General features: G+C 35.5%; 1 protein-coding gene across 6 annotated transcripts in view; it reads left to right on the top strand.

Moving 5' to 3' along the window:
* Window positions 1-16,406, top strand: part of tpm4a (tropomyosin 4a) — a 33,221-nt gene that overhangs the window by 15,324 nt on the left and 1,491 nt on the right. For 2 of the 6 annotated variants that reach the window (XM_007252610.4, XM_007252613.4), the window contains 7 exons: window positions 5,870-6,003; window positions 9,136-9,253; window positions 9,817-9,887; window positions 11,743-11,818; window positions 12,813-12,875; window positions 12,970-13,039; window positions 15,948-16,146. In XM_007252610.4, coding sequence (XP_007252672.1) covers window positions 5,870-6,003; window positions 9,136-9,253; window positions 9,817-9,887; window positions 11,743-11,818; window positions 12,813-12,875; window positions 12,970-13,039; window positions 15,948-16,030 — 615 coding nt within the window. In that variant the 3' untranslated portion in view covers window positions 16,031-16,146. Of the gene's footprint in view, window positions 1-5,869; window positions 6,004-9,135; window positions 9,254-9,816; window positions 9,888-11,742; window positions 12,056-12,812; window positions 12,876-12,969; window positions 13,040-15,947; window positions 16,147-16,406 lie in introns of those variants that run through there. The other 4 variants (XM_007252611.4, XM_007252614.4, XM_049465520.1 and 1 more) reach the window with 2 other exon arrangements.

The following is a 16,406-nucleotide window of genomic DNA, read 5'->3' as shown; positions in this document are numbered from 1 at the left end:
AGACAAAACGTCTGGACACCCCTGGCTTAAGATACTAAAAGCAACAATTCAACAGTAGTATTCTTACTGTCCAGTTACTACCTAAGGCTTTCAGAATCCATCAGCTGTTCCACCTGCATGTAGATCAGATATCCTTCCATTTCCATAATAGCAGCCCATAAAGTAGCCACACCGTTATCTCCCAGTGTTTTGTCTAATTCCCACATTCACACTGCCAGGCTCGTTGTAGCTTGCATGCCTCAAGGCTAGGCCTGAAGTTTGTTGCACTCTTGTCAATGTTAGCGCTTAAGTGTTAACTGTGTGACTGTATAATAGGACTAGAACATTACACTACATTGTCTGATTGCCCTACTGTCTCTTCTGAGTTTTCTTCTTCTTTCCATTTTTTAGAGTAACACAGTTCTAGCTGAGCATTCAACACAGGAATGTTCTGTTTAATGTGCGGCTAGTAATGAGGAATATATATATATATATATATATATATATATATATATATATATATATATATATATATATATATTCCTCATTACTAGCCATGTGAATAGCATTAACAAAATTCCAATTGTATTAATCACAAAAATACTCTTTGATTATATAACACCGACGAAACACCAGTATTTGGGCACATACTTCAAAAAACAAGTTAGCATATTATTAGTTTACTAGATCCTGATTAATTCATACTTTTTACTTGTACATATTAATTAAAAATATTAAATCATTCATTACTAAAGAAGCAGCTTGACTCATAAGAACAACCCCAGATTTTTTTTATCGTTGTGTTTTTGTGTGTGTATATATATATATATATATATATAAACCTCACAGTTTATATAAGATGTGGTACTGATTAATCCTGAAGTAAAATCACTTGATTTTTAGTTGCATTATATATTGAGACTGACATTCTTTAGTGTAATATCAAATGCTTTTCAGTGCTGCAGGCTGGAAATAATGTCTGTTTATGGCACCTAGAGGATGCTCAATGTCTTCTGCTAGAGCACACTGTAAAAACAAAGGATCGGAACTGTATCAGGCTTGAAATAGTCATTTACCTGAGCAGTTAGTAGCTATATGTGTGGTTCAGCCCCAGTTCATATCTGTTGGCATCCCTTGTACTACGGTTGTATATAGGACCAAGGTCCAAACATCTGGCTGGATTGCAGAAAGTCCTGGCTACAGTTTAAAGCTACATTCAGTTTGAGGAAGACTATGCTATGCTATTTTGTCACCAAAATGTCAATTTATTCTTAACAATAATGTGAAAAATACAGTTATTTCGAATGATGCCATAAAAAAAGATACAATCTCTGGAAATGGTGGATCTTCTCTCAAAGCTGGCTCTTCTCAGGTAGACTAAGCTAGCTTTTGTTTTTTTTTTATTCAAGGAAAACGTATTATATTATACTTTCCAGACCTTAAATATTGTTAATCTCATTCTGGCAGGTTCTGATGCATCTTTTTGCTGGTATCCTGTAGGATACACATGGCTCCATTTAGGCCTCATTTTTTTGTGGGACTGATTACACTTACATCTTCCTGGCGCTCCACCGCAGTCATTCACCATTGTGTGTTTTACCATATATGGTGCGCATTCCCAGGCAGTCGAGGGAACGTGATGACTAAGGAAGGGCCATGGCTTGGGAGGGAGATTTCTGACCCTGAACTGCGGGAGTAACGGGGAGAGCACAGGATGTAGAGTGTGTCTATTTCCTGTGTGTCCCTCCACCCCCCTCCTGCCTTTCTTTGTCACAGCCTTCCTCATTTTTCGTTAATAATCAGCATAGAGTTAGTCTCCAGGAAAGCTTTCAGTGTTCAAAAATGCGCTGTTAACCCCTAAAACTCTCATAACTTTCATAATAAGTTACTGAAAAGATAAATAACCAAATATTAAAACACACATTTTAAAAGTGGTTATAATAATATAAGCTTTATAAAAAGTAGCATAAAAGCCTCAGTGTCCTCAGTGGTCACTGACCACTGTTACCTTGTCTTGTTTTATGGAGACCTTATAAAAGAATGACCTGCATGAAGAATTATGAATAGAATTATTGTATGTTCTGTGGAGTGATGGATGGATCTCTTCCTGAGGGGAAAATCCATCTTCATACTTTAGGCCCATAAAAATACCAAAAAAATAAAAAGATTTAAATAAGTGCTACAAAGGTTTCTTTGAGTGATGCCATAGAGAAACCACTTTTGATTTTATGAAGAGGCATTATTTAATTGAGATGTGCAAAAGTGTTTAAATTAATCTTTTAAAAGCCAAAAAAAAAACAAGAAGTTCTTCACAGTGACTTTTACTTTAGTTGGCAGATATGACTTTTTATTGAACTAAAAGTGCTTTATTGTAGCTGCACATTTATTTTCAAGAGTGCAGGTCAGAACACACCCTCTATATGTGTGTATATACAGTAAATACAGTCCTTCCATGCAAAAAACTACAGATATTGTTTTTACATTTTCGAAAAGCAAGACTGAAATACATTTAGGCTACCTAATTTACACAGAACTAAATGTTTCATTTTGTTCATTTTTGGTTTAAATCAAAATATTTTAGTTTGGTTCAAACTATAAACTACTAAACCTATACGAACTCCTACCCAGAGTGAAGTATTTTAAAATGTGTACATATATTTATTATACTGTAATTATTTGTGTACTACACTTTTTGGATCCTCTGTCTGTGTTAGTGCTGTGTTAATCAATTTAATTTGATTAATCAAATTACTGTTTTAATGCAGTTTTCAAAATGGGTTAATGGAGATAGCACATCTTTGCATATAGAAACTGCAGAGGGAATCTCAGTGGATATATGTTTGCTTCTGTCAGAAACCTGAGAAAAAAGAACTCTTTTATGTGGCAGTGATTTTCATATATTACACTTTTCCTTATATTTATCTGAAATACTGGGAGGTTATGTTTACTTACTTACAATAACACTTATAAAGCGTCCTTCTGCCACTTAAGGCACTCAAGGATGCTTACAATTACATACCACACTCAACAAACACCGGTGAGAAGGGGCAGCCAATCGTGCACAGCGTACTCTCAACCGGAACGACCGTCCACCTGGAGGCCGGCATCAAGCACTGAGGAGTTTATCCAGCACAAAGTGCCAATCCATATCTGGGCATACAGTCACACACATTTACACACCAGGGCCATTTTTAGGGTATCCAGTTTTTTGGGTAATTTAGAATATCAGATTTACCTGACCTTCATGATTTTCTGGACTGTGGGAGGGAACCGGAGTTCCCAGAGGAACCCACACAGTCAGGTGGAGAACATGAAAACTCCACCCAGGACCCCTGCACTTTGCACTATGTTTAATAAAAAGCGGTTGAAGGAGGCTGCTTACTATTCTTAAAAAAATACAAAAATAATAAATGTAAAGGAATACCTGGCGTATCACACTCATATGTTTAAATAATATATCAGTCCCACCGTAGTCTGTGTTGTTGAGTTTATAGTTGCTGTGTGACGTCTCTCTCTAAACGGCATTGTCTTCAGATCAGCCTGCAACTGCAACATTAGGGCATTTTAGTGTTTTTCTGATTCACCTGACTAACCTCAGGCTTTTTAGTCCAGCCTGTGTTGAACTACTTTAGACACAATCATTCGTTAGAGCTCGAACGCTGGATTCAGCCTACGCCACAGGAATCCACGCAGCTTACTCAGAGTGCCAGCATTTCTCACCCAAAGCTCAAATAGCTAGCCTCTGAGAGAACGGCTCTGAGGAGAAATAGGTCTGCTCTGCTTTTCCCATGAGCTCTTGTGTGCTTTGTTTAAAGTCTTTCCTGCGACTCAAGAGCTCTTAAAGTCTGGCATCTTGATTTTATATATATATTTAACTTATCTCTTTCTAATCGAACAGCAGCTCTGCTTGATTAAACCTTGGCGATATTCTCTGTAATTGTAATGCGCAGTAAGGGCTGAATTGTTTGTTGCTCCCAGTAGACGAAGCACCATAGAGGCTCTGTTGTGTTCGTCCTGAGGCAAAGCTTTGTTTGCCTGAATCTGGAAGGGAGGCGCAGTTACAGAGTGTAAACATTTGCTTTTTTGTTTTCTGTTGATTACGCGTCTCGTGAAGACGGCCTTGTTTTTCTCGTTCTTAATGACACTATAACGTCACCAGCAGCGAGTTTTGCAGCGCCATGTCTTATTAATGGTATTAAAAACAGATTTTTGTGTTGGATATTATGTGATATTCATAAACCTTGAAGATGCTATTTTAAATATAATGCTAGTCCTTTAACCCTTTGAACTGCAAGGGCCTGCATTAGGAGTGGGGTAAATTTTCTAGTATTAAATGTATCTCGATTTGGATGTGGACAATCGATTAAGACCTGCCAACATTTTCAGATTTTGCGTAACAAGCATTCATTTTGAACTTCTAGTACGCTTGAATGATTCCATGTTTAAAGTACGCATATCGGTTGATCTCACATTTCCCTCACGTCATCCCAAGTTTATCTTTGTGAGTGTGTTTGGGGCGCTAGCACTGTTTACATTTAGCACGAATGCTAATCCAGCATGCTACCTGTCAAGCCACCTGCTACTTTCCTCCGCTTCATTTTAGCCGACCTTGACGTACTTATCCATGTGGTGCTTACTTGCCTTTTTGTTTCATACAATTAACAGTTCATCAATAGCGACATCCCTTTACCTTGAAGATGCTATTTAGAGTGAAATACTTGAATTAAAGCAGCATTCCTTTAACCCCTTAAACTATGAGAGTATGTATATAAATACTGATTTGCTACTGAAACTGGATCAAGCTTAAAAATGGATATTAGGTGATATTTATTGAGCTATAACATAGGAATGCTTGATGTTATCGGAATGGTATATCGATATCGGGAGATAATTGCTTGTTTTTTAGAAACATTGGCATTGGCCCGATGTAGGACTGGGCGATATTGTAAAACAATCTTAATATTATTCAAATATATGAGCATAATAATTTTTTTTAATTTAATTTAATTAACAGACAGCATCGTTTAAAGTGAGGCGCAAGCTATTGTTTCTATTACATTTAATTTCTTAGTTACACTGTTTTTTTTATATAAGAGTAAGCAGCCCGCTTTTACCCCGACATTCAGCTTTCATATTAAACAGGATGTAAACATTACATCCCTATATTAAAGAAAAAGTGTAAAATATGAAAATCTTTACAGGTTTCTGACACAAGCACATGTCTATCTACTGAAATTCCCTCTGACAGCTTCTATATGTAAAGATGTACAAGCTCCATTATCCTATTCTGAAAATAGCATTAAAATAGTAATTTGATTAATCAAATTAAATTGATTAACCTCTAAACACTAATCCCGATGCCTAGATTTGGCCGATATTTGAAACCTATGCTTACTGATGTATTTATTGTGATGCTGGCTGCGCAACTACAATTGGCTCACACTAACCAAATAATTTGAAAAATAATTTCTTTGGAGGCAACTTTCATTTTATTGTTTACATACAGCTTGAAAGCTGAAATGTAATGTAAAATTGTTTTTAAAATGATAGATATTGATATATAAATATATTCATGTGTAATATCAGATATTGGCATTGGCCCAAAATCCCCACATCAGTGCATCCCTACTTTAAGATGCTATTTTGAATGAAATACTTTTTAATATAAATATTAACTTCATTAAAAAGGCATTATTTAAAAATCCACTGCTCTAGAATCATGAATCATTATGCATCCTGCATCCTTAGGGGTTAAAATGGTCCATCACTGTCCAGTGTATTGCTCTCTACTCAACATAGTTGTTTTTTTTTTTCACCTTTTTTCTCAGGTCACTTTATTGTTGTCAGTTTTTTTGTCCTGACCTCTGACCCTCTGTGTCTCTGTGATCAGGCTGAAGGTGATGTGGCAGCGCTAAACCGCAGGATCCAGCTGGTGGAGGAGGAGCTTGACCGAGCCCAGGAGAGGCTGACCACTGCCCTGCAGAAACTGGAGGAGGCAGAGAAAGCAGCAGACGAGAGCGAGAGGTCTGTAGAAGCGTTACTTCTGCTCACTGCTCCCACAGAATGATCACATGATGATGTTTTGCTGTTCATATTAATATGAATGAATCAAACACAGTAGGTTTTTATTCAGTTTAGTGGAATAAACAGATTAGTTTTGTCAAAAGTGATTGCTTGTGCTGTGTATACACTTCCGGTCACAAATTTTAGAACAACCCCATTTTTTCCTCTTTATTTTTGCCATTTAAGCTCTTTAGAATCCAGACAAAATTCAGTGTACACAATTTGCCAGGGCCTTTAAGTAAAATCAAATGAATTAAACTGAATAAAATAAAGTATTATATTAAAAACTTGTATATTGTTTTTATAAAAAAGTTTTTTTTTGTAGCAACAATTCACTGGTTAACAGCTTACAGCTGGTAAATAGTAATGGAAATAAACTGAGCTTTGTAAGTGTATTTTTTTTAAATGTTAATTTACAAAGTTTTTGTAGTAAAACAGTGCTGGTATAGGTCATATTACTGCACTCTCTATTGTAGCATTTACACACTTACACACAGCACATTCACACTTTCATCATAATAACTAGAAAAGACACAGATACAGAGAATACATTGTAACTATTAAAAAGTATTAAAGGTATTTTCTTTAGAGAAAATACAGATGAAGCCAAAAAGCAGTGAGTACTGTTTCCTACGCGTTCATGAGACTTTTGAAAACTGCAGAAAACTGTTACATGAAGAGTCACGTCTGGCCAACCCACATGGCAACACCTTTAGCTGAGCTCAGTTTCAGCAGTGAAGAGAAGAATTAGAGGTGAAGTACAGTAATGAAGTCATTGCTAAGATAAGAAAATAAAGCAGCTTGTCTGGGAAATACACCACTGCTAGTGGACAAGTAAAACACTTTAGACCGGTAGTGTATACTAGGAATATTTTATATACTGTTATACTAAAATTATACTCTATTATACTGATGCTTTTCGCTCAAACTGAAATCAACCAAAAAGAAACATGTGGTCAAAGGTTCAGTACTGAACCCTGAACATTTTTAAAGCAAACACCATTACACCATTAATATTTTTTGGTCTTTTTATTATTTATTAGTTTCCAGGTAGAACTGGAGATTGTTACTCAGAATTCCTATTTTGTCCTGTATTCTCATGTTTTGTCATTGCTTAACTTCAACTAATTATATAAAATAAGAACACCTGTCACCTAGACACTTCCAAGAGTTAGGATTCATATCACAATAATAAACTTAGATTTTAGATGCCTGAAAGATGTGTAATTATATATATAAAGCCCATAAATGTTGTACTGTGACAGGTACACAAATTCGAGTCATCCTAAGTGGGTTTTTGCTAAAGGCCCAGCCAAGCGCTGTAATCCCATTAGCGTGTAGAACATCTTTATTGTGCCAGTTCTTGTCCAGATCTTTGACATGAGCTTACATAATTGACAAATTATTTCAAAAGTAGGACCCCATGAAAACAGTCCACTTTAACCTACAGTAACCCGCAGGCTGGGAATTGTCTATTGAAGTAGCTAAGCTTTCTCTACCTGATGATAAAACTGAGCAGAGGTACACACTATTCTGAACTGAGTGTGAGCACTGTTAAAAATAGATTGCTAATATATTGCTACCAGTCTTTATTGGTGTAAAGTACTTTTAAAATCTTAGTATATTGTAGTTTCCTGACAGACAGATTTTTTTTTTTTTAAGTTAACTTTCTTGCAGCAGGGATGACAGAGATGTATTCCAATTATACAGAATTTATTTTTCATTTATGTCCCATAAAAACATATTTACAGGAAAAATACTATGTGTCATCAGAGCAACACAGGTTTACAGGTGGATGAAAAGCATATCATCACTGTCCAATGAAAAACAAGTATCTCCAAACCGGCAACTTTGCAGGAGAAAAAAAAAACCTTCTTTCAATGGAAGAAATTTATTTTTCATTTTATTCCCATAAAATTGCATGAAACATTTTAATAAACAGTCTATTTTTGTCATTTTAAGTTGATTTCCCAGAGAACAGTTTTACAGGGAAAAATACTATGTGTCATCATTACAGGTGAATGAATGGCATATTGTCGCTGTCCAATGAAAGACAAGTATCTCCAAAACAGCAACTTTACAGGAGAAAAAAAACCTTCTAAACTTTCAATGGAAGTCAATGTAAAGAGTTTATTTCAGATCATTTTAAAGTATTTCTTTTTGTCCCTTCATCAAGAAATTTTGGGACAGTGTAAGGGACATTTTTTGTATTCAAATTATGTAGTAAATTAAAGATTGACAAAAATGGAAATCAGCAATGGACAGCAGTGATATTTGCTAGGTTTCTCACAATAGCAGAAAACACAATTTACATTATGCATTTTTGCACTAATAAAGATAGTAATATAGAAACCATGAATATACAGATGTTTACACTGCTATTTACATATAGACAGTTGGATACACACCGGTCAATTTAGTTGAAAAAATATATGGATTTTTTAGTGAACAAAAAGGTGTTAAAGAAACCAGAATATGTTTTATCTTTTAGATTCTTTCAAGTAGTTTTGCACATCTCTGCATTTTCTCAGTCAGCTTTCAATTAACAGCTGTGCTAAACTTGTGAAGAGGTAGAGTTGGTATACAGTCAATAGCTCTATTTGAGTAATGTTCTAGTCTAATGTTCTAATGGCAAGAACTAAAGAAAGTAAAGAAGTAAAGAAAAAAATACTTTTAAGAAATGAAGTTCTGTCAATCTGACAAATCTCAAACTTCCTCAGTATCCCAAAAGACAATCAAAAACATTATGATGAAACTGGCTCTCATCAGGACCGCTTATGTGTTCCTTTATAGTCTAGATGACTTTAGGAATTATTTACAATGTAGGGAAAAAATAATAAAAACATTGACAAGGCGTATCCAAACTTTTGACTTTAGTACTGTAAGTGATCCAAACATATGTGACAAGGAGTGTGAGAAAAGCCTTGGTTGGTGCAGGGTGACTATAAATAAGTAAAGTACTGTAAAATAAAGTGCAGGGTGTTGTAGTTTGTAAGGGTGTGAGATGTAGTATCTGACTGGCTGAAGTCTGGTGTCCGACCTGAGCTCATCTTTCTAAGGTCTAAAGCTTTGATGTGATTGTATGTTCTCCAGAGGAATGAAGGTGATCGAGAACCGTGCCATGAAGGATGAGGAGAAAATGGAGATCCAGGAGATGCAGCTAAAGGAGGCCAAGCACATCGCAGAGGAGGCTGACCGAAAATATGAGGAGGTGAGTTCACTTACTCCTTATTTGGTCATTTAGATGATGCTGTAACCTAATCCCAGGACAGGCAGAGACATGGCAGTGGAATCCACCTTTCGTTTAAAAAAATAAAATAAAAAAGTTAATTCCATTTATTTGAGTTTAAACTAATCGTGTGTATACAGTGTATGGATGTTTTTTTGGATATTTATTGTATTTTTATATCTTATAAGCATCTTGGGAGATATGTAAATACATTAGCTCCTGTTTGCTGTAACCTGTAACTGCAAATTTCTTATAAATTAATAAATCTTTCATCCATCCATCCATGCATTGGCCATGCATTGGCTAGAGGAAGGGAAGTATGTTTCACATGTCTATTAACTTCAGAGACATGACAGGTCTGGATTTACTGCTTTCTTGCTTTTTTTCATACACATGGTCTTTACCAAATCCAGACATCATGAAGGCTGGGATGTGTTAATACTAGCATTAGCACACAGTAGCAGCTAGTGTTAGCCAGCTGCACAGACTGTCTTTAATGCTCTGTGATGGAGCTTTGGTTCTGAAGACTGTTGTTGCTGCTGCAGGTGGCCCGTAAGCTTGTGATTCTCGAGGGTGAACTGGAACGAGCAGAGGAGAGAGCCGAGGTGTCCGAATGGCAAGTGTCCAATTCCTTACTCATCTGACTCAAAATAGATCTATATAAATACATACAGCTCTGGAAAAAAATAAGAGACCACTAAAAAATGATGAGTTTCTTTGATTTTTCCAAATTGAAAGCCTTTGGAATATAATCAAGAGGAAGATGGATGATCACAAGTCATCAAACCAAGCTGAACTGCTTGAATTATTGTTATACAAAAGCAGTGTGTAAGACTGGTGGAGGAGAACATGTCAAGATGCATGAAAACTGTGAATGAAAACCAGGGTTATTCCACTAAATATTGATTTCTGAACTCTAGAAACTTTATGAATAGGAACCTGTTTTAAGGTCTGAAAGCTCTGCATCTTTTTTGTTATTTTAGCAATTTCTAATTTTAAATGACAATATTTTTATTTGGAATTTGGGAGAAATGTTGTCTGTAGTTTATAGAATGAAACCACGATATTCATTTTACTCAAACATATACCTATAAATAGCAAAATCAGAGAAACTGATTCAGAAACTGAAGTGGTCTCTTCATTTTTCCAGAGCTGTATATGAATATATAGCATACAAAAGCCTTTTATCTAACAAAATGCAGTTTTACAAAATAAGGAAAGAGGAAATTATGTATTCAACTTTTGTTATGATCTTTTGTTATGATAAGAAGTGCTCCAAAATTACTTAAAATAAAATCCTTTACACTGTGATGATACATATACTTTTTTATACAGTAAGTTTATACACATCATCTTATTCAGTGTGTTTTCTTTCTTTTTACATTTTTTTACATCGTACATTTAATAGTGAATACATTAAAGCTATAAAGAAACACATGCAGAATTATTTTAGAAACCAGAACATGTTTTATACTTTAGACTCTTCTAAGTAGCACATTTAGCTTTAAGGACAGATCTGCAAACTCTTGGTATTTAATCTCAGTGTCTTCATGAGGTAAAGTCACCTGGAATAGTTTTCTCAGCATCTTGAAGGAGTTCCTGGCGGTGCTGAACAATAGTTGCAGCTTTTCCTTCACACTGTGAAGCTCCAGCTCAACTCAGATCACCTCAAAACACCATCTTAGTTGATCAGGTTTAGGTCACGGGATTGTGGAGGCTAGGGATGCCCCAATCACATTTTTTTGCCCCCGAGTCATTTGATTGAGTATCTGCTGATACCGAGTCCTGATCTGATACTTTTGCAATGCAGTAAAAAAAGAACACATTCAAGATGTACCTTAAGTTTATTTTTTAATAGAAACAATGATATAAAAAAATCAATTTTAAGCACAAAATAAACAAATACTAAATATAAATGATTTTATTTAAATTAAATCTTGACTTATAAACAAACCAAAAAATATTACATTGACAATTGAAAACAACAATTTTTAAATGTGAGTATTTTCCTTGTTGATGGGAGGGAAACTGTAATAATAGTGTAGATTTAGATTTAGACTAGACCCTTTCTACTGTATTATAATATCTATATTATAATATAGTGAAGTTATTAAGCATTTTAATCTAGAATATATTAATGTGATGAGCTACTGACTTTAACTGGGAGCTTTAATAGAGAGAAAAAAATGCTAGTGTAGCTGCATGTATTGAACATTACTAATGTTAGCTTATATATTCAATATATTCAATATTAATTCATATCAGATCAATATTAAGCATGTTAGTCACACAGAAGTGACCTACTGTAAAACTGCATATTACGTATTAGTTTATTAATATTTACCAAACAAGTCATACTTTTAAAAGTAATAAACCAGCACTTAACTGGGACAGACCAAATACTTGGTAAAAATTTGTCTATATGAGTGATGTTAATAAATGTGTTAACTTTTTTACTTGTTTGCTCACAGCAAGGCCAGTGATCTGGAGGAGGAGCTGAAAAACGTAACCAACAACCTCAAATCCTTAGAAGCTCAGGCAGAGAAAGTAAGAGAACACAACCCTGTTTATACTCAAATACTGTATCTCTCTCTGACAGAGAGCTGTGTTATTTGTTCTTTAATTTCTTGCATTTTTGCATCTTGTAGTTTAGTTTTGATATATTTGATAGTTATATATAGGCCTGTAACAACACAATTTTTTTTGTGGACAGAAATTATTGCAATAAAAAATATTATTGTCATTTCAAGATCATTAAAATGCTTCTGAGATAATGATAAAATGGTAGAATAGCATAAAAAAGCAAGTATACCAAACAATATTTTAATTAAACATAGATTGAGAAATATAGACTTTTTTCTTGACCTACTGCAATCCACACTGTGTGTATGGAGTCAAGGTTATTGAAGCATTGGTCTGGTATGTCATGACTGGCTAAAATACTGTTATTTCAAATCCCAGTCAGGCCTTGCTCTCTCTGGGTGGGTAGATGGCGCTCTCTACCACATCACTCCTAGGGTGATGTCGATCAGCACAATTAGTCTGTGAGCTGTAGCTGACTTCACATGTTTCAGAGGAGGCATTGTCTTGTGTTGCTGAATCACCACTGATAGGGGGATATACTGCTGAGTAGCAGCTTAATGTGTGGGATAATTGGTCAGATAAATTGTATATATATAAAATCGTTTATATATCGTTTAACAAAGAAAATATATTTAATATTTGAAATAGTCAGCATAAAACTGTTAAAATACCAACAGTCCACTGGTATACACCAATAGACACACAGTCTATTATTGTCAGTTTAAGGGGATTTTTTAATAATAAAATAATTAAAGGGAAAATATTGTTTAATTTATTGAGAAAAGCCTGTAAAAAAGCAAAAATGCCTGATATTACATTTTTAGGTAATATACACAAATGTTTGGTTTCAGAAACTGAACTAAGGTAACATTTATCACAGAAAATGCAGTTGGAGTTTTTTTTCCAGGGAATTCTGTTTATTATTTCTGAACTAATATAATGTGTCTTTGGGTTACAGTACTCAGAAAAAGAAGACAAATATGAAGAGGAGATCAAGGTCCTTAGTGATAAACTGAAGGAGGTATGTGTTTTTTGTTCATATAAATAAGGAAGATGATATGAGCACTAGAACCTACTGAACCTTTTCAACCTTCCCTCTTTATTGTGTCTGATAGGCTGAGACCCGCGCTGAGTTTGCAGAGAGAACAGTGGCCAAACTGGAAAAATCCATCGATGACTTGGAAGGTATGAAGCTAGTCAATCATTTAGTTTTATTTTTTTATATATATAAAATGAGTATTTGATTTACACAAATCAGCTATAATATTAAAACCATTAAAAGCTGAAGTGAAGGACTTTGGTGATCTGGTGGATTTAATGCAGGAAAAACAGGCAAGCGTAAGAATCTTAGGCACTCTGACTAGAAGTGTCCAAGTGGCCTGATTGGTCTGCAAATTTTTGTGGGTTTGTGCTTTAACACATCCACTTTAATTTAACAGTTGGCTGTTAAAGGGTTGTTTTGTTGGCTCAGGTTTTCCTTGCTTTTAAGAGCAGGGATCTATGCAGTAGAACCTACCAAATGTGCTCCAAGGAAAGGCAACCTTAGACCATAGGTGTCCAAAGCTCATAACGGAGGATTGAGGTCCAACCTGGCAACTTAGTCAGCAGGACTTATGATATAAGATCTTGAGATCATGGTGTTGAGAGCAGAAAACTTTAAATGTTTTTTGGAGTAACATACTTGTTGATGTATTTGATGAAACGAGGGCAAAAGGGGTAAAAGTATTCCCATTTATCACTTAGGTATTAGTATTAGATACTTGGGTTAAAAATACTTGTGTAGAAGTTGAAGTATCAAAAGTAAAAGTAATGGAAGGGGGGAAAAATGCCATTAAGGACAAAAGCGTAGGCTGCTCCACAGGGTCTTATAGTTCCTACCCCTTCTCCCCCCCCCCCAAAAAAGCCCACATTTTTCTAAAAAAAAAAACCCTAATGACTATAATGTTATATTAAAATATTAATGTGGAAAATTTGGATGGTAATGGTATGTGTTTATACTTCTCATCCAACCACAATCAGATTCACTCTATCCTGATAAAGAGATTTATCTGGATAGGGTTTTTATTAAACTATGAAAAGCCGGCTATTGTTTAAATGTAAGGAGTAGAAAGTTCCTATTAATGTGTGAAAATGTAAGAAGTAGAAGTAAAAAGTAATCTAAAAAAAAAAATTACTCCAGTAAAGCATAGATAACCAAAATTTCTACTTAAGTAAGAAAAAGTATGTTTATATCTCTGAACAAGGGGGACTTGCACAATATTAGTTGGTGGTTTTAATGTTATGGCTGATGTCTGTTTCATGCATGCTTGAAAAAAGTTATGTTCCTGTTAAGAATTATTTTCAAATATCCAGCATGGATACGGTTTCACGGGTCAAGAGCTGGTCAGTCCAGCTATGCCTCTACACCAAACCGAAGGAATATAAATACAATATATGTTGATTTAAGCTAGTTTGGGAATATGGAGGTTTGGATTACATCCAGCTGGGACCATTTCTCATGAAAGCGATATATTCTCCAGATATATTTTGCTGAGTGTATGGAATCTGCTGTGACGGGCTATGCTTTACTCCATCCTCAGGAGTAATGTGGAATGTCTGCTGTCAGTAGAAGCTTCCTGTACCTTTACTTTGCACTGCCTGTGTAAAAGTATATATGCTTAGCTAAAGCAACCTGAGAGCATATTTGCTGTTGGTTACATGGAAATTTTATAAGCTTCCAAGTGATTTGCTCAATGTTCTTTAAGAGGATGGCAGCACCTATTACAACTCATACATTGTATGGACAAAAGCATTGGGACACCTGCTCATTCATTGTTTTGTTTTTTTTGTTAGTTTTTTTTTGTTAGTTTTTTTTTTAATCTAGGAAATAACAAAAATATTTAATCCAAAAAGAGTTATATATTTTTGTTGAAGCAACATAGTGTTACCCTGTTTTCACACTAGCAGTTGACATGCTAATCCTGTCATTTCTTATGGGAGTACATGAATTATAGTCACGGATGAGCAGCAAGCAACATAGAGTTAAAACGCCAAATTGCACTGATATTTCTATCCTAAACGCGGGTGGTCTCCAACTTCAGCTCTCTGAACTTTTGGTTCCTACAGCAAGTTGTATTCTCAACAGTGTGGTTCTCAACATAAAAATGACTTATTACAGCTGTTTCTAATGTCCCTGTTTAATATAATATAACATAATCTTTGCACATCCAGTGGTGCTTGAAAGTTTCAGAATCCCTTATGATTTTTTGTATTTCTGCATAAATATTACCTAAAACATCATTTTTATGCTGGCTAATTTACCTAGTTTTAAATATTAGCCAGCATGCTAACTGGCCATGTCAGTACATGCTCAGACAAGGCAATGAAGGAGCCTCGTACACACCCACAACACATAACGGTGGGGGGAAACATGAGCAACTTGCCACTAAACTCTAAACCACCTTTTTTTTCATTAATAGCTAAAATGTGTTCCTTGGACATTGTAAAGCATAACAGTCCTGCTTGAAATTAGTATAAATCTTTTATTTTTCCTAACCTTTAAAAAACGCTTTTATTGCTGTAATATCCGCCTCTGCAGCTTCCTCACAGGTTCAGCTGTGCTATAGGCAAATATGATGTGTTTGTTTACTTTGGTACACAGATTCATCATAATATGTTGATCATTCAATAATCAATCAATAATACTGCTCCCCTGCTCATGTCCAACCATCTGCATCTAACTGCTATCAGAGGCACACTGCTGCTGCTGCAGCTCAGCCAATCAGCTCTCCCTCCTATTCCATCTCTAAACCCATACATCACCCACTGCCCCTCCCAAAATACCCCTTTAGTCTTGGAGTAAGCACAAATCAGGTGGTTTAGTGCCCCTTTAAGGCCAATGTGGTAGAATCCACAGCTCCACAGCCCTACGAGGGGGTGTTATACCAATCTAATCATGACTATAACCCAAGTTCCCGTACTGTTCTTAGTGGTTTTAATAGGAATATTAATGTTCTTTAGTCTCTGTTAATCTCGTCTTCTCTCCCTCTCTTTGCTGCATCCTGTTGCTTCTGGTTCTCACCTGTTCTGCCTGCTTTTTCCTGCTGATCTACAGATGAGTTGTACGCTCAGAAGCTGAAATATAAGGCCATCTCGGAGGAGCTGGACCATGCCCTCAACGATATGACCTCCCTGTAGCTGCTGCCCTGTCTCCTCTCATGCCCTGCTGTCTCTCTGCTCTGCTGGCTCTCTCTGTCTCTGCTTTCCTATTATGCAATGGAAAACTTAGTTTCAATAAAAGCTCTCTGTTTCCATTTCCATCTCTTACTCTTAATTATTTCTCTTCAGGTTGTTCAGAAGTGTCTAAGGATGGGTTGATATAGCATTTCGATTTTAGACTATATACAGTACTGTTCCTCTGACATTAACAGACTGTATGGTGATTTATGCTTTGTCTTCATATGTAAATTTAATTACAGGTAGATTCTGTGTTATTTTGGGTTGATTCTAAAGTTATAGGTTCCTTTTCTTGGATGGGGATTAGTCTATATTCTATATTCGACTATATTCTAAT

This window comes from Astyanax mexicanus, chromosome 16, assembly GCF_023375975.1.
Source record: "Astyanax mexicanus isolate ESR-SI-001 chromosome 16, AstMex3_surface, whole genome shotgun sequence".
Classification (NCBI taxonomy): Eukaryota; Metazoa; Chordata; class Actinopteri; order Characiformes; family Acestrorhamphidae; genus Astyanax; species Astyanax mexicanus.
Note: the sequence above shows the minus strand (reverse complement) of the source record. Positions and strands in the feature narration are given on the sequence as shown.